This window comes from Leuresthes tenuis, unplaced genomic scaffold (assembly GCF_036924035.1).
Source record: "Leuresthes tenuis unplaced genomic scaffold, fLeuTen1.0.hap1 SCAF_4, whole genome shotgun sequence".
In the NCBI taxonomy this organism is placed as follows: Eukaryota; Metazoa; Chordata; class Actinopteri; order Atheriniformes; family Atherinopsidae; genus Leuresthes; species Leuresthes tenuis.
The window spans coordinates 19,126,684-19,151,522 of record NW_027325358.1 but is presented as its reverse complement, the minus strand read 5'-3'; the positions used below and the strand labels follow the sequence as shown (position 1 = coordinate 19,151,522).

The 24,839-nt window shown below is 42.0% G+C and overlaps 1 protein-coding gene across 1 annotated transcript in view; it reads left to right on the top strand.

Moving 5' to 3' along the window:
- Positions 1–24,839, top strand: part of cntln (centlein, centrosomal protein) — an 85,545-nt gene that overhangs the window by 35,840 nt on the left and 24,866 nt on the right. The window contains exons 13-20 of the mRNA XM_072384961.1: positions 1,074–1,190; positions 9,093–9,193; positions 11,426–11,523; positions 12,450–12,979; positions 16,097–16,178; positions 17,870–17,951; positions 18,323–18,591; positions 23,372–23,602. Coding sequence (XP_072241062.1) covers positions 1,074–1,190; positions 9,093–9,193; positions 11,426–11,523; positions 12,450–12,979; positions 16,097–16,178; positions 17,870–17,951; positions 18,323–18,591; positions 23,372–23,602 — 1,510 coding nt within the window. The remainder of the gene's footprint in view (positions 1–1,073; positions 1,191–9,092; positions 9,194–11,425; positions 11,524–12,449; positions 12,980–16,096; positions 16,179–17,869; positions 17,952–18,322; positions 18,592–23,371; positions 23,603–24,839) is intronic.

The following is a 24,839-nucleotide window of genomic DNA, read 5'->3' as shown; positions in this document are numbered from 1 at the left end:
CTTAGCATAAGGCTATAGTCACGATCTGCTTGCAATAGAATGAAAAGTGTTTCACTCTCTGTGTTCATATCGTACAATGAGACATCCATTAAATAGCTTTTCACTTGGGGAAACTACCACGAGCCTTTAGATGTCATACATATGATATACAGTCACACTCTCACACCATAAAGTAGTCAAATGTCTTTAAATTGCTCACAGGGGCAATTGCAGTATTAACTGAAAACATCCACTGCAGTTAAGTAGATTCTAACTCCCAAGTAACCAGGGTTTAACTAGTGTTAGCGTAGTGCGGTGGAGTCCACGTAGCCAATAATGACCTAAGGAAAAAAAGACCCCCACAATCCATTTCCACAGCCCTATCACACTGATTAAGTGAAAATGAGAGACCTGTTTGTGTGTCTGTGTAACAGAGAGCGACAGCAAATGCTTTCTTCTCATCAGCTACTTTTGCAATTTGTGGATTCTTACTAAATCCTGTTTTAGTTTTCAAATGAAAAGCTAATTGGAATTGAACGTGTTGGGCTGAGGTTGATTGATGAGTTGAACGTGTGCAGGGATTCAGCTGTGGACAGCAGGGGCGTGCATGTAGGTGCGTTAGCGTGCGTGTGTTCAGCGGAGGCTGCTGCTACTACCGAGCACAAAGTGTCATTAAGTATTCATAAGTGAGGTGTAGACATTTCAATGACCTCGTTTGCAAGTGTGTTTTTGCCACTATTTACATTTGCATGTCACACAGGGAATGCTCCACTGCCCTGCCACACGGGCAGTGCCCTGGGCTTTAAACAAACATGCATACGTGTGTACATGATTCGCCACTGAAATGTCAAAGTCAAGGCTGCTGATTTGAATACTGCTAAATATGGCGGAATAACAAAAGCAGAGTGAGAATAAGGGGCCTCGTTAACCCCCATGTGAATTGGCCAAAGGCAGCAAGGTGATGTACAGTACCAACAATTTTCCCTGTTGTATGTGTGCTTTCCATGTGGAGTTATTTGTCCAATTTATAAGTCTGCATTTGATTGCTTCTACATTTGTCCTGTGACATGCTGTATATGGGTGTGTGTGTCTAGGCCAGGTGGAAGGATTCTCCGCCCAGAGTCCTGGCAGCTTCGGCAAGAGAACAGCGATGCTGTGTGGAATGAGCTGGCCTACTTGAAAAATCTCACCAGAAAACTCTCCACGGAAAAGTAAGTGACCGGTGATCAAAACCGCCTGCCAGAAAAATACATACCAGCACTGGATAATTTAGTGCATCTACCGACATTTATTTAAAGCATTTTCACTTACATGGGTACACACAAGCTGCCAGACTCTCCCAGTGTCCCTTCTTGTTGGTAGGTGTTAAAATTTGAGTTTGCCCTTCCCAGCTTCACAGCATCTATCGAGTCTGCTACATCATTACCAGCCAGCAGGGGCAAAGGCAAGATCATTAGACTCTGCTCATTTGTAAAACTGCCTGCCCAGTATCCACACATAAACTCACAGGAAGTAAAATCACATTATCAGAATCCCTGGCTGTGTTTTAGTGAAATAGCCAAACTGACAAACTGTTATTTTGCTTGTATTAGTGTCAATAAGACATTTGACATACTTAAGAGTGTGTAAGATGGTAAAGAGTTTACTAACCTGCCATTGTTGACAGTTGAGACCAGATTAAACTTGGTTATTGACACACGGACAGCTGTAGCGACACGGTAGTAGAAACACAACCTTCATAGCATACTGTAGTAGAAGTGTGGAGTCCACCTGAGGAAGCAGTCCCGTACCTGACGACATAAGATGTTTTTGATTTAATGTCTTTGTTAGGTTTTTTTCTTCTCGTTGTGCATCTGGCTTTACTACTGCTCTTGTCTTTACTCTGTCTTGAGATTTAGTGTAGCCATTGTTTTGCCTGATTCAGAAAAGAACCCATATCTTTACCACGAACGCTGACCATCTATGGTGTTACACAAAGCTTGGCCTAAAGCGACTGTGTACCTCTCTCCTGTTTTCCCCTGCCTTCACCTCTCTTCACCTCTTCCCTTCTCCATCTTGTTCCTCTGTATCCTCCTCTTCCCCTCATCCTACTTGTCTTCCCAGTTGCCTCCCTCTGGCCCTCTGTGATTCTGCAGTAGGTTGAGGCCAGAATTCTGGCACTTGCCCCCCTCCACTGCTTTCCCCTCTGCTCACCCCCCTGCCCTGTCCTCCTAATCCCAGCTGAGCTCATTATGATATAGCCCGGCTGCTTCTCTCCAAGCCTGAGCTGTCCGAGCTAATTACAGGCTAGCAGCCGTAGTGCCGCCAATGCTGCCTGTTAAGGGATGTCCGTCCGCCTGCCTGCCTGGCCACGACTAGAGCTGAGCCGAGCCGAGCACTTGATGGTCCGAGGGCGGGGCATGTGGAGGTGAACAGACCAGAGTGAACATGCCGTGTCCTTGGATCTGACCTGTAAGGAAAACCACAAGGGATGGAGAACTGCTGGCTCTTTTCCTAGCTGTGTAACTGTCCTGTCCGTCGGGGTTACTGTTGATCCCTTTATGTGCCCCTGACCAGCTACACCTCATTTACTCAATTCTTGGTCCTGGAACCAGTCGTTGCCCGGATGGCTGGTGCTAACTTTGCTGAGATCTTTACGCTCGTGCTTTTGGAAACTCTCCTCTCCAGGTCTTCACTCCCATATTCAGAAAGCTCTGTGTGTTCACAGGGGTTCCCATCTCTTTTCTACTCTTTACCTGTTTGGAAAATTAGCTGAAGTGAATAGTTTGGGTTTTTGGAACTACTAGCAAATCCTTTTTTAATCCACCAGATTTACTTCCCTGCAACACAGTACACACATTTTTGTGAAGTGGCTACTGAGAAAAGTGTGTCCATCATAGTCAAAGAAAGCCTGAGTTCCTTTTAAAGTAGCTGTTTGGAAACTCACGGGGCAAGCAGTTTAAAGCTTGTTTTTCCATTGACCGTGCTGTAATAATTGGACTTGAGAAGGTTATGCTAGATAAGTGTTTTCAATGATCCGCTAATGACTAATTAACTCGTGGCTGTCGAGAAATTTAGGGCTTTAAATTCATAGTGGCAGCCTTTAGAGGAGAGTCTCTCTTTAAACTCTCATTTGCTTTCCTCATTGTCGTAACATCATTCACAGATGCTTCCTCTCACCTTCTCCAAATACAGCACCTATATAGCAATGTCTCGAGGCCCAGATGACCATTTCCAATATGAATATTGCTGTGATAACTCCTGCACAGTGGGTCCCCACAGTGTTGGGAGGAAGTTAACAAACCTAGCCCCCTCCCACCTGTGCACCTGATAAAGAGGTTGAGGAAAAAGGTGAAACCTCTCTATTTTTCTACTCTTTTAGCTGATATAAAGACAGAGAGTTCAGTTTGACGACTTGAGGATGTATAAACAAAAAATGTTCCTTTAAACTTACAGCATACATCGGCTGCATGAACCTATGACAAAGATTTCTCATGGAACATTACGACATTCATTTGCTTTAACTACAAGGTATGAAAATGAATTATCTGGCCACATTTGAAATATGTGAACATTAGAACATTATACTGATGTTATCTAGCATCTTTGTGAAGGTTGTCAGCAAGACTTTTCAATCCATTAAGCTCCTGCACCGCAGACAACTCTGAACTCTGGAGTTTTTTTCAGCTCTTGAAGCTAAATAGAAATCTTAGGCCCCAATATGAAGGTGAAGCAGTTGCTTGGACCTCATTTAGTATGGTAGCATTCACAAAAAACAACATTACTTTGGTTTTTTAAAGGTTCCACGCTGACATTTCACACTGGTGGTGGGTTATATTTAGGGCTTGTTTGTGCTTTCATGGTCATCTGTCTGTGTGGCTGCCACCTCAGGCAGAGTGAAGGACTTTTGGTATTCAGTCAACACAGATAAACTTGCATGTAGTCCTCCAAAAAAAAACTGAGCTTAGCTCTCAAGGTAATTTGTTGATTGGTTGAAACTTACCTCGAGTCAGGAGGGGGCAAACAACAACAGATTTCCTCACAAACACGACAAGTGCCCGAATCAATAACCAACAAAGAAGCAGTGATGAAAACCACAGACAACAACTGCACTGGACAGTCGTCATTGTTTCAGCACCTAACTTTATTCCAACACAAAGCAAATCTTTGTCCACTTTTGCTTCTGACATTTGATCACTCATATGGTTCACAATTCTTTAACCCATTCAAAGGTACACTCTCATACAACGGTGACACGTTAGGGACACTTTTAGCGTCGAAGGACACTTTCACGGCTCATGGCTAACCTCAGATTTTTATGGATTTGAAATGGAAAGCCAGTTGATTTTTTTTTCCATTGCTTTTGTGCTAGCCAGCCCAATGATTTCAGTTTTTCATTGCAGTAGGGAACCACTCTTGTACTTTTTATTTTTTATTCAGTGGATGGTCTAGTCATACCAACTCCTTTACGCTATAATCATGAACTGAGTGTATCTGGCACAAGGAGCCAGCTTTTCATACACTTTAAACATTTAACCTGTTGAAAACGATCTCTTTGCTTTCTGCATGCTTTTAAGGGAAAAGGCACAAACAGATAAACTAATTGACACCAAGGATGATATCTTTCTGGCTGTGGTAAATTGCTGGCAAGCAACTATGGGCAGGGTGGGCTAGAAAAGTCGCAGTGGGATCATTTTATCTGCCTCATTATGCATCTGTCTGCGGCACTCCATGTCCGTGCTTGTTAATTGTTGTTAAAGGTCTGTTGGTAAAAAGAGGCAGGGATTATTTAGGCTCCATAAACAGAATAAACACATGCAGTGAACCCTCAGACTTGAGATGCTGTACTCAGACGACATCAAAGCATAAATTAGATAGCGATTACTGGGGAAAAAGCCTTTGAGATCATTTGCACTGCTCCTCTGTAGAGAGTGACCATTATAGACATGAACCTCCCCAATAAGCGACGTTGACTCTAATTAAGTTTAATAAAGTTTGCCCTAATGTTCCTCATATTTTGCTATTTCTTTTCGTTTCATCTTGATTCGCTAAAAGGTATTAGAAGTAATGAGAGTCTTTTGCCCTCTGGACCAGGACTTAGTCGGAGGAGGGACACATTTTTGTACGCAAACACGCACAAACAGAATGTTTTATGCATGTCTTTAAATCTGACAGCTGCAGTTTTTTTCCCCCTTATTAATTACGTGGGAAGTCAGTTAGAAAAAAGAAGAAAAGGAAAAGACAAAGTAACAGTGACCTAAACTTTACAATGCATCACATCTTATATAGTCTCAAACAGGCAAAATGCTGTATGAAACACGGATCACACACAGTGGAGACTATTTCCTCTCATGTTTAGACTGATGTTAATGGATCAAAGTGCTTTTAGCTTTACAAATACCTCTCATATTCAGTAAGTATTATACAACATTATGATATTGTTTTATTTCATATTAGGACACCTAACTGCATCATCACGCTGCTTAGATAGTAAATGTAGTTGATGCTTTTGGTTCTTTTGTGAATAGTAATAACGTAAATCTTTATCTCTCGTGTCACCGGCCCATGGCTGGAAAATCTGAATACTAAAAGACTCACTGTTGACCGCTACACTGCCTTCAGCTAGAATACGTATCAGAGTATGTTGATTTCAATCAGTCACTTATTCACGTAAATCTGTTCATGAATGAACAGCCGAGTAGCCCAAGTTGGATTTTATAGAAACCCCCCCCCACGCACACACACACACCCCTGCGTGCACGCACACACGCACTCCCCTAAACAAAAGTCTTTCCCCAGTGATGAAAGTGCCAGCGGTGTTTTAATGCTACCACCGTATTCCCTGCTCTTCTCATGCGTTTTAATGCGAGAGCAAGAAACACGAAGGAGGCTGGCATGTGAGAGCACAGTGGGCTGCAGAAGATGTTGTGTTGTACACCCTTGTGGATGAAGGCTAGCAGCTTTTGCTCTTAGCTGTGTTGGGCGCGGCACAGGTAGAGACAAGATCAAATGACACAGAGTGGATGGCTCAGGGCTGAGTTCTAGCACTGCAAAAATGCTTATTAAAGCTGGGGCAAAAGAGCGGCATGAGACACCGGCTCACATTGTTGACTACATCATTACCAAACACATCACCTGTCTGTTGCCTTTAGTTTCGGCCGATCAGCTTCTTTTGCCTTTTTGCCTACCAAGTGATATTCTACCTTGGGTAAAGTGCCAAGTTAAGAGGGAATTGAAAATTGTTTAGCGATTTATCTTCCATATGCAAATAAAAAAAGATCCAGAACTGCTCGAAGAACAGCTGCAGAGAATCTTTTCTCCGCTGTGAAATGCAGGATATGACAGGAAAACATGACTTAATTTAAGCTGCAGTGCAGGTTCCTGGGGCTACTGTGACATAGGGAGAAGAGGGGAAGAGGAATTTGTCTCAGGTTAAGGCAGCTATAACATGATGCCGATCCACAGTATCACAGTTAGTGGGTGGAATGTTGTGACCAGTTCTGCAGCCTTACAGTGATGTCTATACATGATTTTAAATTTATAAGCTTTTCTTTTCTGGTGTTCATAGCAACAGTAGGCAGAAAGATACCTGTCCACTGTTTGTGTATTGATATACCGTAAATTCCGGACTATAAGCCGCTACTTTTTTCCCAGGCTTTGAGCACCACGGCTTATAATACGGTGCGGCTAATATGTTTTTTTCCTTTTTTTTCAAACATTTTGCCTCGTAACATTAGACCAATAAAATTAACGTATAGTTCACAGTGGTCCAATGAAATTGTACGATAAATCAAACACACTTACATGACAAAATGATTGTAATTCAGTCATTTGTACTCAGTCGACCTCTTGCACTTCTAAGGAAAAAACTTTTGAAAAGGAAATCAAAGTTTTCACTTTTTTTTATGTGATGTTCAAAAATAAAGATAAATATAAATAAAACAGAACTTAAATGGACTATTTGTGATTGACAAAGTGGTTCAAGTGGTAGCTGTTGCTAATTGCATTGAGTTTTTCTGTGGAAATGGATCACTGGAACCTGCCATGTGGAGTTTTAACTGAATATTTGTTTGTCAAATGCCCATGGTGAAGATTTAAGATATGCCACCACATTCACATCAACAAAAACGTGTCACCACATTTCTAGAAGTGTTAGTTGCGTGTTCGTGAATAAGGGCGCTATAGTCTTCCATGGCCACAATGCTATCTCATGAAAACAGAGGCCTCGGGCCAATGAACTCCATCTGAAATCCAATCTCTTTTCCATCTGAGAAACAATGCATATCCTTCAACTAAACCGAATGTTTTGCAAGTGGACTTTGGTTTGGCATCAATACTGTCAGCATCTGAAAAGGCATAAAAGAGAAACATGAGATGAAACAGGCTCCCGCTACATACTGCATATTTCAGCGCATTGGAACCATTAACAGCCTGGACTCATAAGGCAGTGCTGGTGCCTCATTGACTTGAGTTCATTTATGGAGGAAAATCTATAGAGAAGCGACACATATCCATCTGCTCCCCTCCCCCCGGGGAGAGTCATTTGTGTACTTATTTAAGCTTGGGTCAGCCATTAGACCAGGCCTCTAATGCTAACTCCGTCCATTCCTTGCGCTATGGTTTTCTGGGCATTTGAATGGAATAACTCCCTGGGTTAAAGTAACAACATTTTATTGGTTGAATCTGTGTCGAGGGTATGTTAAGTGCCATTATGCTCGTCGTAGTGTACCCCGGCCACAATTGCCCTTTTGCTGCACAAAGGCTTCATCATGGAACGTGCTTTAAGAAGCCAGTCGAAAGAAAGAAAGAAAGAAAAAATTTTGTAATGAGGCTAACTGAGAGGAGAATGCCACTACAGTAGTTGGAGCTTGATTCTGGTGTTTTTCTCAGACTCTTTGGAGCAGAGGGGAGGGAAATTAGGTGTGTGTTTCAGGTGCGGTCGTCTCTGTGGGCTTGTGTGTATCCTCAGTAGACTACAGTTGGGGTCCTAATAATAACTTGAAAGTGCAAAGTCTAGAGCATGGCTCCACATAATTAGCCTTTAGCAGGAATCAAACTAATTGCAGAGAGGTAATTGGGCAGACTTTACAGCCTGTTTGTCTGTTAAGGTACACACACAAACACACACTTATGCACAGACTACTTTCCTACCTTGGTGTTTCATGTTGCCTGTCACTTTGATTTCCAGATGAGTTAAAAAGCATTTTAATTAGTTGATTTCTTCACCATGCCATCTTTCTTTTTGGGAAGGAAAGCCAGCTCATAAGAATCAACCTCAAATGTGTTCCAAAGTTTCTACAATAACGAATTCCACTGAGATTTCAATGATGCAAATCATACAAGGCTTGTGTCATTCTCATCGTGACATTTGAACCCATTTCAGCCAAAGGCTTAACTTGCAACAAACTCTCAGGTTTTCTCTGAGAGTTTCCTGAAAAAGTTCAAACCAAAAAGCTTTTTATCTCTCAGCCTCTGAACAAACTGGAGAAATGAATTAAGAAACATTTGAGAGGTTAAACCATCGACTTAGACAGTGACCATTTCTGTTTTTTTTAGTCAATATTGTCATGGAAATAATTGATTATGCATCTTGAAAATAATAATGTGACGCTTACGCTGCATGAGGCCCGAAAGATAAAAGCATGCATATGTTGCATCAGGCCTGAATGAGTTAATCAGTCAGTCTAAATCCATTTTGAGCTGATGGCACAAGGCTGATAACCAAAAAAATGCATACAGATGCACCTGCAGGGCAGGCAGACTTGTCAGTCTGGAAGCTGTGAGTAGATGTTTTTGATTAGCATTTATTTAGCAGGTGGATTTTTTTCTTTCTTTACTTTTTGGATCAAATGCTTCTTTTTTGGATCTGTTCTAAGTAAGAAAACAATGCAAATATAACAGAATTAAGCAGACTGTATTATTAATAAATGGTTGCATTTTACTATCGGCCAAACATAAAAAGAAAAAAGGCCTTAGCCACTGCCCTAATTTCTAAGCAACTCACATTGGCTGTCAGGGAAAAAAACAACTCCACCTCAGTCAGCAATTACTGGGGAGTTTTTACAGAGTTTACATTTTACGTAAACTTGGTGTGAAGAAAAGTTAACTGTGTGTGTGTGTGTGTGTGTCTGCAGAGCTGGTTTGGAAGAGGAGCTGGACATGCTGCGAGTGCAGGCCGCTATGGACCGGGCCACCGTAAAGGAGCTCCACATGTGTCTCGCTAAGGACCACCAAGGTGAGCCCTTTTTTCTTTATGTTGGGGCTGGTGGGAAAGAGTGACTTATTAAAAAAACATGCTTTCTTTTTGGCTGTTTTCCCCAATTCAGTTTACGTTGGAAATTAAATCTACATACACAATCAACCTCCTCTTAATTTTCATTGTACTGCTAACCAAGGATCTATGATCAGTGCTAAAAGTTTTACTTGTAATTGTAAAAAAAAACAAAAAAAGCATTTTCTACGAAGAAGCATCTTTGAGCTGTCTCTTCAACTCAGGGATACGAGTATAAATGAGTAGAATTAATAATACTGCTCCCAGTAGAATTAACAGAACAACTCAACCAAGACTTGATCAGCTCCAGGCGAATTGATCAGAAGATCAAATCGCGCCCATCTTGCCTGCAAATATCATTGTCGGTGTTCAAAAGCAGATTACTTTTAATCTAAGCTGTGACACTGTCAGATGCCGTCCACTTTAACTAGTGGCTTTAATTAACGTGGTTCAATAAGCGATTTATTTCAGATCCTTTTTTTTTTCTCTCTTCACAAGTAGTGACGGTGTCTGTTAGCAATGCAGTGTGTCATTTAAAGGATTACACTAATTGAAATACTGATCTCTCTCCTATTGAGAGTCCCGTTAGGAATGCCGGGATATAAACTTCCACGGAAGAACATACTTACTTTTACATCCGGGCTGACTCGTAATCACGCAATGGGAGTAAAGCTCTTGCTCATTTAAATCAATAAATGCCGAATGTTTTAGTGATTTTTTTTTTTTTTTTTAATTTCTTATTAGTAATTAGAATAAAGCCTTGTGTGTGAGGAGCCAGTCTGGAGTGAAATCAGCATTACTAAGGGAGGATTGTCAGTGGCCAAAGCATTTACTCCTGTGGAACGCTTGTGACCCGATCAAAAGGATGTGAGGTTGAGGAGCTCACGCTAAGATCACACTAACGAAAGGCAGCAGATGAAAGGAACGGGGCCTTTGAGCTACATCCTATGAGGAGACATGGGAGGGACGTTAATGTATGCGGCAGTGCCGGAACCTCCTTCAACAGTGGGTGACTAGGGAGCCACCGCGTCTTCGTATCAAGGTAGTGCTGAGGTGCCAACTCCCATGCCACTCCAACTGGAGCTGGATAATTGTCTCTCAACCTGGTTATGTACCCAGTGAACACAGCAGCCCTCCTGTCCTATTTGGTGCTCTATGTGATTGAATGTGACATGTTAGGAAGACAAAAGGGAAGACTAATTCAAGGTAACAAACTTCTCTGGGCAAGGCGTCAATGCAAAGCAAGGAAGCAGCACTTTACGACATAACCTTCTGTCTTTCTCTTACTGTGCCCCCCCCCCCCTTTTTTTTTTTTCTTTGTTTAACCAGATCACTCTCCAGCAGATCAACTGACCTGAGGAGTCGAGGTCCTTAATATTTGATGTTTTAAAGCCTCATTTTACAAATGACTTAGGTCGTCTTGTCATGAATGCTGAACGAGAGACAATGACAGGCAGAAAATGCCATATTGTTTTTTTGTTGCCCTTTGCGTATACAGTAGGTGAGCAAAACAAGTCCTTCCATCCCGGAAGGCAGCGATCTTATGTCAAATAACGACACCAAACTTGTATGTTTGTGTGTGAGTAGACAGACGTGTGTGCAGAAAATAGCACTTGGAGTCTTGCATGCATTTTGTTCTCTTTAAGACTAAATCTTATGTTTGGCAATGCCATCATTGATGTTCTCAGAATAAAGCAGCGTGTTTGTCTGTGGAGATTAGATGTCCTTTTGGGGAAACACAGTGGACTACAAAGCAGTGCAGCCTGGGGCTATGTGTTCACCGGGGATTCAAGCACTTCTCTTGGTTTGTTTAAGATCCCCGGAGAGTTGTTGCACACAGTATGCATGCCTACTGTGCTTTCCTTTAATTTTTCTTTTTTTCTTTTGGCCACCAAAAAAAAATTAATGAAAAAAACACCTCTGTTTCTCAGGAATAAAACGACTCTATTTGATATGCTTTTCAAAACAGGTGGTGAGTTGTAGCAGGGAAAATTTCAAAGCTACATGAAAAGTGCATTAGAGAAGTGACTGACAAAAGAAGCAAAAAAAAAAAAAAAATAGACTGTACCTTAGGAAAGAAATTAGACCTTCCTCGTGTTAATTGATTTAATGCACCCTTTTATAATAATTCTATTGATTGAGTAACCTGAATTTGACTCAATGTGTCACAATAACAACCTTTGTTCCTCTTTAAAGAATTGCTTCACAAAATGGCAGAGGAGCACCAGGTCAAAAGCAGCACTCCGAAAAAGCCTTCTCTTTCTTCAGGCCGAATGGAACAGTCATTTAAAAAGGTACAGCACTATGCCATCATGAAGTCTTCTTTGTCATTACTAATAAAAGAAATCCGACAGAGCCATCTCCAGCAGGATGTCTGTCAGAAAATGTGGTTTTCCTATTTCAAAGATGATTTAAAGGTCTTCTCACTCTTTGAAGGTACTTCTAAGTCAAATGTGAGCTAGAGAGTAGTTTGACTCTTAGTTACAGAAAAAATAAATGAATAAATCTGTAAATAGTCATGAACAGTACATGTGTTCCTCAAAAGCAAAAGTTAATTTTATACCGAAGCTGTTAGGAGGTTGCACTTGTTTTATTCCTGCTTTTAAATCCTGCTGGCATTGTTTCATATGTTGCCCCACTTTCCTTTCATGACAGGGAATTATCAGGAGTGGGGATAGCCATCTAATTTTGCTTGAAAGGCACCAGGCTTCACCAGCAGGCAGAGTGAGAACCAAATAAAAGGCAAAAATTGCCTGGAGGCACAAACCCAGCAGGCAGCCCCTGTTCTCTTAAACAGTTTCCATCGAAGATCTAACAAAAGGACTAAGTGTTCCTGGTTGCTGTCTAGTTAAAGATGATCAGGGTAAGGGGTTGCCATTCAGATGTCCATGGCCTTGCCTGGCCTGCCTGCCCCCACTTTTTTTAGAGCACATAAACTGTAATTATACACTTGGGAAAATGTCAGTGGAGAGGGGAAAAAAAACAACGTGTGCATGCTATGTCACAGGTCAAAGCAGGAACTGGAACTTCTGTGAGAATTTTACAGGCATACTGTAGAACCTCAAACAGGGTGAACTCAGATTTTACGTGTTGTTTTTACTGGCTTACACCATAACGGCATTGTCAGGAGTTTGAGTATTGATGGTAAAAACGACAGATATGGAGGGTGAAAAAAACCCACTATTATGTAAGACTGAGGCCACATATTTGATACTTTCAGATTGACCAGCTGGAGCGGAGGATGGTGTCCCTGGAGGAGCAGACAGACAGGCTGAGAAAGGAGAAAGAGCAGTTACTTGAGGCCAATGAAGACTTGGACCACGACTGCCACAGACTCCAAGCCTCCGTGGATCGTCTGCAAAAGCAGGAAGCTGTCCGAGAAGAGGCAGCTCGTGCCAAGGCCCTGGCCCAGGAGGAACAACATCGCGGTGAGATCATGGCTCTAGAAGCCGGACTGGCTGCATCTCAAAAAGAGATTACCAAGCTTCATCATCAGATGCTCAAGCTGAGACAGGAACTAGGGATTCTCAGGGCAGCCAGGGACTTCTATAGGAATCGTGCAGGAGGACCAACACGGGCAGCTGGGATCGCTAACAACATTAGCAGCAAGGTCAAATCCAAGACAACTAGGCACAGAAGTCTTCTACACCAGCACCGCCACCAAACAGTCAGCCCCAATCAAGCCATCAGCTGGCAAGGCCACAGCCCCAGTCCCACTAAGGACGAGTGGGAGGACATGAGCGTAGATGGGTAATGATACACACGCACACACACTGACACTCTCATCCTCTCTTCCTCCCCCCTCATTATTTTTAGTCTGCTAGAGTGGAGAGGATGTGCTGGCTGAATTGTGGGGGGCACGCAGCATCGAGGGGACAGCGTGCATATGCAAAGCATAAGCAAATGGGTGATTGAATTTCATTGTCTGTCTAGTTGGTATTCAGAAGCCAAAAGAAGAATGTGAGCAAGAATGATAGAGAGAAGGAGAGAGGAGGGGGAATCTACTGTCAGATCCTTTGAAATATCCTGGGACGCCTTGCTTGGAGCTTATTGACTGAAATTTGCATGCAAAATTAGCCACCTCTCTACACAAAGTTGAACTGATGCCAGAAAAGCCCAGGGATAAGGGGGCCGCCAAAGCCTTGATACCTTCCAGTGATGCCATTTTCATGCACTAGTCATGCTACCCCGAAATTGACAGTTTGGCAGTTTGATTTAATTTACTGGTTCTTTGCATATTTACTAACCCCCCCCCTGACAGCACTAAGGATCCCCCTGCAAGGACCCACCACCCCCTACTCATATACACATGCAACCATATATGCGTGGAAGCTTACCCCACCTTGCGTGGGGTTGGTTATCTTGTGGTATGTCAGTTCACGAATGTGTGTGTGTGTGTGTGTGTGTGTGTGTGTGTGCTGTTATTTCCTCCAGCCACCCCTTAACCACCTCCCAACACACACATACGCATCCTCTCCATCCCGCGCTCCTCTCCTTCTCCTCGCCTTAATTTGGTTAGATAAATTTTGAATGACCCGACTCGGATCAGTACCAGATGTCTACAAGCTGTTTAACACCCTCTAAATTAAGAACCATCGCCAGTAATTATTTCATGTATGTTTTATGCAAAAGAGCCACTGAGCCAACATCTATTGAGTGATGGTTGGTTGATTTCAAACACTCACTGATATTTATTCCCCTTTTTCTTTCTCTCCCTGCATGCCTTCCTCTATCTGTTCTCTTTACCTCGGCCCTGCTTACTCACCATCTCTTCACCAACTAATTCATCACACTGTAATCCACCCCAGCTCTATTCGCATGAGGCCATTTAACGGGGACTGGGTGCAGCTATGCCCTGCTTTCCTAATGCGTCTCTTCGTGGCTAATAAGCAGCGGCGTAATAAACACTTTACCTGAGAGGAGGATCTAAGCGGATTTGTGAAGGAGCGGTCTAAACTGAGATGTTGTCTTATTTAATGCACCTGTCAACTGATTTACTACTGTGAAGCCTTCTGAGTTTCTTATTCTGTAAGGGGCCTCCTTACAAATATGTCTGCTTCTATGCTCCCAGAAATACAGTGTTTTTGCCTAAGAAGCTGTGGTCTAGTTATAGTAGTGCCAAATAAAGATGTCAGGCTTTTTAAAGCCAAAGATAGGATAGCCCCCCCCAAAAAATCTTGTTCCTACCACCTGTTCCCCCTCCTTGTTTTTGAACCTTTCAGAAAGAGAGCAGGTGGTGATGGTCAGTTCAGTTAAGGCACCGAGGAATATGTTTAAATTTTGCACACGATCACTTATGGAAGACCAAACACGACATACAATCTAGCATCGAATTATCAGAGGCCAAACATGTCACAAGGAAAGAAGCTGCGAATGAGGCCTCTTAATAAAGTTTACTAGTTACTAGATGAGTTTGCTGGTCCCAGGTGTTGATTCTTCAACTTTTGGACACACTATCAGGGACGACTGAGGTGAAGTTGTTCCCCTCTGTTCACACATTGAAATGTCCTTGACCAGCAAAAGCAAAACCGACATCTTTGCAAGGCTGCCCAGCTTCAAGTGATGAGTGATATTCTTTTTTTTTTTCTCGTCCGAGTTAGAAAAATTCTACGTTAGTGCAGTTTAATTACCGTTTACCTTGGAACTGGAAAGCTTTTATCTATCATCGGTTGGAACAGGTTTAGATTGGATGAATTAAAAACATGAATTTTGAACTTCTTAAACCAGCCAGTGTCCCCATGAGGCCTGTGTGGAAGCATTTATCAAGTTTCAACGATTTCCTTTAACTTGTCACCCATCCGTATTTGGCCCACACAGATTTGGACATGGCCTTAAATTGCACACATATGCCTACGCACAGCGTGAGAAGGTCTCCTCTGAAGGATAATCAGCACATCCGTTTGCAGCATTCTTAACTACAGAGTATGCACAGATAATTTCGTCAGCCCGTGCATACAGTTACTATTACTCATGTTGACTGATCTTCCCCATGTTCACTTAAGACAGATGGAAACAGGGAATCCTACTGAGAGAAATTCCTGTCAGTTGTAGTGTATGACGCGTACTTAAAGCATGTTGAAATTAATAATGCAGGTAATGAGTTCGTTCACATATGCTTTCATAAGGCCAACTTTAAGTCAGACCTGTTCAGTTGCCTCTCCAGCATGAAGGGGGTAGTTTTATAATCAAATGAATGTAACCTCTGTCTCAGTGTTGGTGATTAGTAATCCTCAGCAAGTCCCTGTGCCCCCACCAGTCTGGTTTTAACCCTAACTAGCCCCCAGCCATGTCATGTTCCAGTTAGATCCCCTCTCTGTGGTCTTTACCTCTGCTGCCTCTCCCAGGCCCCACCTTAATAAACCCACCAGCGTAAATGTCACTGGCTTCCACCTTCACGTCAAAGGTCACTGTCAATAAACCTGTGTGCGTGTCTGTCTGTGTGTTTGTGCGTGCAAGCACATGCGTGTGTGTGTGTGTGTGTGTGTACCTCAGGAAGCCCTTACCGCGTGTCCATCAGATGCAACTTCGCGTGGCTCTGCTCAGCCGTGCCTCTCACACACGTCTGTCACACACGGAGAGCTAATGAAGGCCACAGCCACTCTCATACATGTTGATGCATTCACCAACAGCATCAGACACTGCAGCTTTTCACTTAATTTACGCCCACATTTACACTTCCAGCTCAGAAATTGGATGGGACATTGATTTTCTGTTGGAAACAGGGGGGCAAAATGCACATATTTTTGCTTGATGTCAACTAAATCAACCATAAAAGGTAAATTGGATTTTTGTCCAAGGGTGGTACTTTCAGAACCAGGGTTGCAGGTTCAACTTGTGGCCTGTAATAAACTTCACCTTTCCTTCCAGTGACAGCGCTGAAGAGTACTCGGATAGTCTGAACGGCGGCCCCTCTGGGACGGCACCTCACAGACAACACGCTAATAGAAAGGTTGGTCTGCCCTCATTTGCTTCTTTACTTATTTTTTCCGACTTGAAAAAATAACCATATCTAGTCAGATGTGACCATTGAGTTGATCTTAATTTCTTGCTGACTAAAGTAAGGTTTTAATTAGGTTTATGTGAAAAGTCGACCGTTAAATCCTTTAAAAATGCCTTCAGGTTTTATGCCTTATTCTGACTGGACGGTTTTTCCACAGGTGTCTCATCATATAAAGTGAATCTTGTAAAAACTGAGTCCAAACAATCCTTTTGTCACAGGAGGTTATTATCGCCCTCCTTGGTCCGCATTTTTGTTCAGAAATTTCCTCAAATGTGCTCTGAATCAACACCAGTCCCTCCAACTTTAAAAACTAGATGCGTTTTTCATTTTCTTTGAAGAAATAAATGAAAGGAGATTCCTTTCACTAAAATGTCCCCAGCATCTAAACATCTATTCAAACATTTTTGGTGGATATAGAAGTTTTGAGGAGGAAGCTAAACATGTTGTTGGTACTTTACCTTTGACAGCAGGGCGTAATAAGGCTTTTTTTTTTTCCTTGGATTTGTGTGAGTAGAAATTTTGTTGATAAAGTAGCTTTTTGATTGTTCTTTTTGGTTTCTTCATCATAGAAGCTGGTGAACTAAATCTGAATAAATTAAATGGAGCACCTGCACCTTAGACTCTGGTTAGAATGGACACATTTCTTTATTAATCAAAAAGGTTCATCAATAATGAAAATAAGGTTTTTATAACTACGTGTTGCATGATTAAGCCCAAACCGCACGGATAGTGCCACTGGCCCTTTTTTTTTTTTTTTTTCAAGCTCCTCTCTAAACCATGAAATCAATAGGCCTGGACCCTTGTTCTCGTCCACATTAAACCACTCCACAGCAGGACATAGCAGCTCAAAACCCTGGAGAGGAAAAAAAAGTCAGTCAAGAATATAGATGAAGAAAGGAAAAAGACAGACCTTTTAAAGATGTTCAGTCTTTCTCTCCTCTCTTCTTTTTATTTGGATGGAGTGGAGCAAGGTAAAAAAAGCAAAGAAGAAGAGAGGCTTCTTGTTGTTTTATGTGACTTGGGAGCTGTCAAAGACCCTTTTCTCAGATCCCCTTTTAGTTTCCCCTTTCCAGATCCACTAAATATGCCCATCAACTCCTCCTGGGCTCATTGCTGTGACAACCCAACGCTCTTATGTCACAAACCAAACGGTATTCTGCATGTGTGATCAAACCTGGCACTGATCAAATCCTACCTGACCGCCATATAAAGGATGAAGGCAGAAAGGAAGGCGGTGTGCTTGGGAGAGAGAGGGGGGGGGGGGGGGGTCTTCTTTGATGTCACTACAAACAATGGTGCAGTTGGGAGTTGTCACATACAGACACTTATGTGTGCAAATGACTATAGGATAACAGCCGTCTCACTGTAAGTGTGAATTGGATCTCTCAGACAGTGATTGAACAAAAGTGACATTTGCAAGTATCTGTCAGAGGTAATATCCTCACCGAGTCGCTCAAGTTGGAGTCAGTTGAGCATGCTCAGGTAAATTATTAAAGCACAGGGTGATTTGTCTTGTTCCGTTAAGCTGAGCACACTCTGTGATCATAGTGTCGTTGTGAGCCACGTCTCAGGCAGCACAACATGTTGTGTTGTATTAAACAGCTGCTTTTCGTCACAGTGGGACTTTGCTGTTCTTTTAGTCCTACAGGTGTTCACTGATCTCAACCACAGAGGCACCGGCAGCAGTATCTACGAGAAAACCACCTGATTTTCTGACCCGAGGTGAGGAGCTTGAGTTTTCCTTTTTCACACGCATGCTTAACTGCAAAAAATTGATTCGACTATTAATTCAATCAGATAGAACGCTCGCTGTATTTACACGCTTTTGATCAAAAACAAACATTTGATAAGTTAACAAGATATTATTTAATTTCCTCTCTGAACTCCTGAAATTGTTATAAATGAAAAAAAAAAAAAAAGACCATCCCAGTTGTTATATATATATATATATATATATATCAGAGTTTTCACTTGTGCACACAAACCTTTTTTACATGCGCCTTTTAACTCCCAGCTGGAGCTTCTAAATAGGGATTTTGATGTTTTCTGCACATGTCAACTCTGAGGCAGCTGCATGTACTTCCTCCTGTTAGATCATAAACAGCATGAGCCCTGGGAGCGAGGGACAAGAGGAGCGAAAAGGAGGTGGAGGGGGAAGACGATGTTGGCGAGGAGTCGGCGCTGCTCCTCCTCTTCTCTGCAGCAGCGCATCGAGTCTCTACAGTGTCACATTGACATCCTGCAAAGTGCGAGGAAAGATGCTCTGCTCTCAGCCAGGGAGCTGCGGAGGGCCAATGAGATGATCACAGCACAGCTCAATACTCTTACTGAGAAGCTCAACAGCAGCAAGCAGCTCACACAGGTAACCAGGGAAATGCCGAGAGATGAGTGAAGCGAAAAGGCCAGCTGTAAGTGCGAGCCATAAAGGAAATTTCTTCTTTTTTTTCTTCTCCTTCTGCTTCGTCTTTGTTTTTCTGACGTCTTATGTTTTGGGGGGGGCTGAAGATGGAACAGTAGCATACCCTTCTTGTGCTTAATAAGATAGCTGACAAGCCTAGCCTCATCTGTGGATGTTAGATTCACTAAACAAAAGGGAGGTAGGGAATCTCTCGCTCTCCACCTCTCCCTGACTCTGCAACTGTTTTCTTCTGTGGCTTGTTTCAGCGAGCCAGTTATCCACAACGACCCGTGTCACTAACAGTTACATTCCTCCAAACAAGTGCACTTGTGTTCACGGACGAGCACAAGGTGACTGTTTCTTTACAGCATCCCTTGCCACACACCTGTTTAGTTATTTAGTGTCTACATTCAGGTCAGAAACTCTAAGACTTGCTATAGTGTGTAAATAAAACACCAGGCTCTTCCTTCCCTAACCGTGACTTTCCTGTCAAGGCCACCCAATAAACACCAACATGTGTACGCACAGAGGCACACACACACACACACACACACACACGCAAATACACACTGTTTGACAGATAGTCATTACTCTGGTAGGCAGGAGACTTCTTCTTGGTAAATTCAGACACAGCTGCAGCCAGCAAAAACCCACTGGATGCATGATTAAGTACATGTTTTTGTCTGTCTTTACTCAGAAAACAGTGCAGATACAGCCTCATTGGCTTGTACACATGGGTCAGAGTGCATCTTTCATAGTATTGCCACCTAGAAAGTGGCCCTTGTGCACCCACTAGGCATCTGATTGCTGAAACCCAACAAGACCTTAGAGTTAGACACAACAGCAAAGGCTCACATATATACACACACACATACACACACACCGTTAAGTGAATGGACAGACAGGGAATTGTTGTCTTCCTGTTTGTTTCCTCTGTGCTCCTGCAGTATTAATGTCACTCCACCAGAGAAAGTTGGAGCCGACTGACTGGTCAAAGCTAGGTCTTGTTGCCCTCGCTGGAAAGGCCAAAAGGTGATGGACTTTGGACTTGTTCCAGTCGGTCCTGGCCAACTCTCTAACTAAAACTCTTCGCTTGTAATTGGCTTAGGACAGCCTCCACAGGGGCCATCCTGTGAGAGGTAGCATGGCAGTTTCGCAGAGAGTTATTTGTGTTGCTCCGTGTCCTGATTCTTTGGCCATTTTGTCCTCCTCTTTCTGCTTCCCTCCTTCATTAACTCACACAACTCTTAACTCTTACTCCTTCCATTCTTTCTTTCTTGTCACATTCTTCTTATATGTGTATGAGTTTCAACTCTAAGATGGAGATAAAGATATATATATCTAAGATAAATATCTGCAAATCTCTTTATTAATAGATATTTTTCAAATGTTATTTTAGAATATCCTCAAATCTGCAGTTTGTTGATTTGTTTGAACTTTTATCTAACAGCACAAAAGGAAGTTATTTTCACTTTCCTCACTGACCAACTGAATTGCATTTAGAGAAATTAAACAAATCCAGGATTGGATGCAAGCGGCACACATAATGGGAGAAAGGCAAAAAGTTTATGAAATACACAAGTGAGAGTATTCTGGGAGATTCTACAGTCAGCATATAGATTAGAGAAAAGTGAGGCTGTTGGGATTGTGTATAAATTTAAAAGGCGCAGTCTTTTTAAGCCAGGATGGACCGTGGCTCACCATTTCGACCCAAACTCCGTCAACAATCATTCATCAGTTAAGAAAATAGTTATATGGGCACCAGCTCAGCTCCAATGGTCAGATGAGTCTATGTTTAAGCTACTCAGGCACAGTGTATGTGTGTCTGTGCATGTTTGTGTGTGCTTGACTGGCCGTCCTACAGAAAGAGACAGCAACCACGGGCTGTTGTGCAGCTGAAAACTTGTTCAGCGTGAATATTCACAGATGCCTTTTGAAAAACTCCCCCAATTAGCATCGTTAGTTCGTATCACAAACACTTCAAATGTGTCCTTTAAAGGAAGGTGATATAATGTAAGGGTTAACATGCCTCATTCCCAACTTTTGTGTGTGTTGCTGGCATTCGATTTCAGATCTGTTTAACATTGACATTGAAGATTCAAGCAAATTAGCAGATTACAAATTCAAATTTTTGTTGTGATTCCAAACTTTTTTTGGAGGGAAAAAGAGAGACCAGCAGAGTGAAACGTGTTAAGCAGCATTTCGACTATATATATATATTATATATATGTACATATACACACACACACAGTATATTCTGGCCTATCATCAGTATTGGCTGATATTTAGCTTGTTGACTATCGGCTAAAAGGATAAAACCGATGACAGTAGCTGACTTTTATCTGATGTTGCATTGACTTTTCCCTGAAACCGACAGGATTAGCCTGTAGCTGCAGATTCAGCAAATATCCAACACCTGGCAGACTAATTTCATAGCAGGCAATTCATTTTTCACAAGAACATTTTGTTTGGCCAGTCAAATAGTCAAAAGTCATTGAGTAGGAAATAGGTGCAGGAAGTTAAAAAGGGCTTCCTAAACTGTTACATTTCACACAAAGGATTTATTTTCATATGAAAGACTATATTAAGGATGGTTAACACATCTAAATGAAACAATTTGTGCTCATTTAAAGATTAAAGGGCGATTAAGGGCCCAAATACCAACTGCTCCGTTATTTTTTCGAATGCATATTTTATCGTTTCACTGATATTACAGGAGGAAAAGAAGAAGAAAAATTATTTTCAACATCCGTTCGGGTGTCCCACAATTTCACAGCTGCTTCAAGTGGATAAAATAAGTGTTGGCTTAAGAACCATTGTTTTCCTTGCTCCGTATGTCTTTTTTTTTTTTTTTAAAGGTCTCTTTCTTTTCCTTTTCCTCATGTAGCAGGTGAGGCTTGCGCTCCGGTTCCAGCGAAGTGTAACCCTTGTACAAGCCATCATCCAAACACCTTCCAAAATGTACCAACCATATCTCTAAGTGTGGCATCTCATGGTCTCTCCTAACATTTAAATGGCTGGGATTATTGCTGGATTAAAGGCATGGGACAGGCATAATATCTTAAAGAAAAACTAGACATTTTTTTTAAATCGAAGTATTTGCACCATATATCACATGAATGTCTGGCCAGCAGATTAACTACAATGTCAGTGAGGAATTTGTACATTCGGACATTCCACTAGTTTTTCTTGGATAATGTGTGCATATTGATTTACCCATAATAATTTCCATGTGCCTTGATTTGCCTGTATACCCTACTAATGATGACTTGGAATGGCATCAGTGAGACTGTAGCTCAGAAGACACATAGAGAGAGGTCTCCTCTCTGCCTTCCTAATGGAATTACCAGTATATCAGTCCATGTCAATGTCATCTCTCACCACGGCTGAAAATGGCCTGTGAAATCAAAGCCTGTCTTACAGGAAGTGTCATCAATGCCTCTCTTAATTCGTGCATCGCTGCCACTGGGGCCATAGCCCCACTTTTCATTCTCTACTCCTCCCTTGCTCTACCCACCCTCCCTGGGGATATGGCATGTGTGTCTTCAGCAGAGCAGAGGAAACCTAAAACAAGAGGGATTCTATTAAAAGGTGTCAGCCAGCAACCAGATATCAATAACCTCTATGTATGCAGAGCATAGAGCAAACCCCTGGGAATCTGTGGTTTCACTTGGGTGTGTGTATACAGGCTCAGTGTGTTTTCCAGCATTTACTGCATGTGTGCGGCATATATTTCCATGTATCATGTCTCCTATTTGTGCCATTAAGCATTCTTGATGTTTGATATGATACCAGAACAGCTAATTGTTGCAATATTGAGCCAAAGTTGCAACGATGCGAGTCTTGTCCATGTTTCCGAATAAGAAGCGGAGCTTGTTTTTTTTATTTCTCTCCTTTTTTCTTTTTTTTTTCTCTCTCAGCTCCATACACATGTGGTTAATAGTGTTTATCTTGGATATTTGCCTTCAGAATCATTGATACACTGTACATTTTACATGATCAGGTTGTACCATCATCATCCATCAATCTAAACCCAACCACTAACCAGATGCTGAACTTCCTCTGTCCCAGGGTGCTCCCCTCATTCTGCCGGATGGCTTCATTTTGCATGCCAGTCACAGTGAGAATTGTTCCCCACTTGACCAGGAAACTTCGTTATTTGTCTCCTCATGAGCATAAAAAAATAATTTTTAACACAGACATAATACTCAAGCGGAGACCGCAGTTTCTCCATGTATAACAAATACAATTCTTCAGAAATGTTCTGCTTACTTTTCCCTTGCATTCATCCCATTCATGTAGCGTGAGGAGGTGCTCTTTCTGAGAAATTGAAGATTTTTACAGCAGAAAAGGCTTATTTTTTTTCATCAGAATTCATTTTCAAAGCTCAGTACAATAAATGCTACAATATTCAGTCTGATACAAAACCTACAAAACAATTCTGTGACCAGAATTAGAAACGAAAACTCATTGATGAATAAGACAGTAAATGAGTCAACGCATTACATGTTAATCAGTTTATGGCCGATGTTGAAATGAATTGTTTTATTTGCAGTAAGCCACAGAGTGAAGGACGTTGTTGCAATCAGTGTGATATAGTTCAACCAGCCATGTATTTTAGCTGCTATTGCTTTTAAATTCCCACCATCTGTGGTTTGTTTGTCAAAACCTTAGTTTTTTACTAGTGTTGCCGTCACCGGTGGCCTAGCTCACCTGTCCTGTCTGCCTGTCGGTCAATCTGTAGAAGCTGACCTCTGACCTGGCTGGTGTGGAGCAGCAGAAAAAAGTTTTGGAGATGGAGCTCGAGCAGTGGAAGCGGATTACTCTCCCTCTGCAGACTGCACCACCACCAGCAGCAGCAGCAGCACCACTAAACGCTGAGTGTTCCTGCCAGAGCAGAACCCTGCCTGCCCCAGCTAACCCTGCCCCCCAGGCCTTAGAGGCTGAGGTGAAACAACTTCAAGTCAAACTTAAGGTTAGTGGTTTGTTAACTTTATGAATTGCCCTCAGACTTTCCTCTTTTTTTCATTTATTTATTTTTTTATTCATGCCTTATGAGATAAATCCCTGAAGAGGATGGTCGGTCCCGATTTTGAGCGCCATGAAGTTTAAAACCAGGGCAAACAATGACGATTCAGAAGACATTAAAGTTATTTTGTAAAAGAATGAAATAGATAAATGCTTTTGAAGAAATGCTACATTCACCGAGTGCGTTTAAAGAAAAGATTTGTTATTTTATGCGTTGCACTCATTTTCTCTTTGTTGCTTATTCTCAATGCTCTGCCACACAGTCCAGTATCACTGGATTATACATGCATTTGTTGTTTTTTGTGTTGCTTTTTTGTCAGAGTAAACATCTCACCGTATTTTGTGAATAATCAATTCCTAACTCAATTTAACATCGCACTGGTTAAAACATTTTGCAGTCCTCGAAGAAACTCTGTCAAGGTTTTACTTTGAATCATTCATTTTTTAAGAACAGAAGAAAACATATTCTGGAGCCTTTTAATTTACAAACGGCATCACCTGAAGTTGCATGTGATTTCAACATGAATTAGCATTTCTTATCATTTGATCTTATTTTGGAGTACTTGTCAGCGAGATGAGAAATGGGGAGTAACAACAACGACGTGCCGTACATCATAACGAATGAGGTGTGAGTGGTACCACGGCATTATCACCCTCTCAGCAGCCAGCTCATCAGTGTCACACAGCAGATTGCTGCTGTCGTTACACACGTCTGAGGAAGTCATGGCAGGTGACAGCTTAAGAGAGAGGCGAGGGATGCGCTGTGGGGGTGCACACACACACACACACACACTGAGCGAGCACATTGTCAAGTGCTTGGGCTGGTACAATACCCACAAGAGACAGGGGCCCTTAAAACCAAAGAGAACATGCGTGTTTGAATATCCGTCACTCTCGTAATCAGAAAGCCGACCTGTCATCGTGAGCCATATGTCTTTGTTATTAAGGGAAAACACTATAATACTAAATGTTACAGAAGCCTCATCTGTAGTCCCAGTTTAAATCCAAAAGTCATTTCCAGATATTTTAGAGTCAAAAGCATTCCAGCAGTCACATTTTAAGAGGAAAGCGTCGTAGAAGGCTAAGATGTAAGAGCTTTATGATGTCAGTGTTATTTCTATGTTTGCTACTTGTTTGTTTAATAGCTTTCTGAGCATATAAGTGATCACTTTTTATGCGAACCC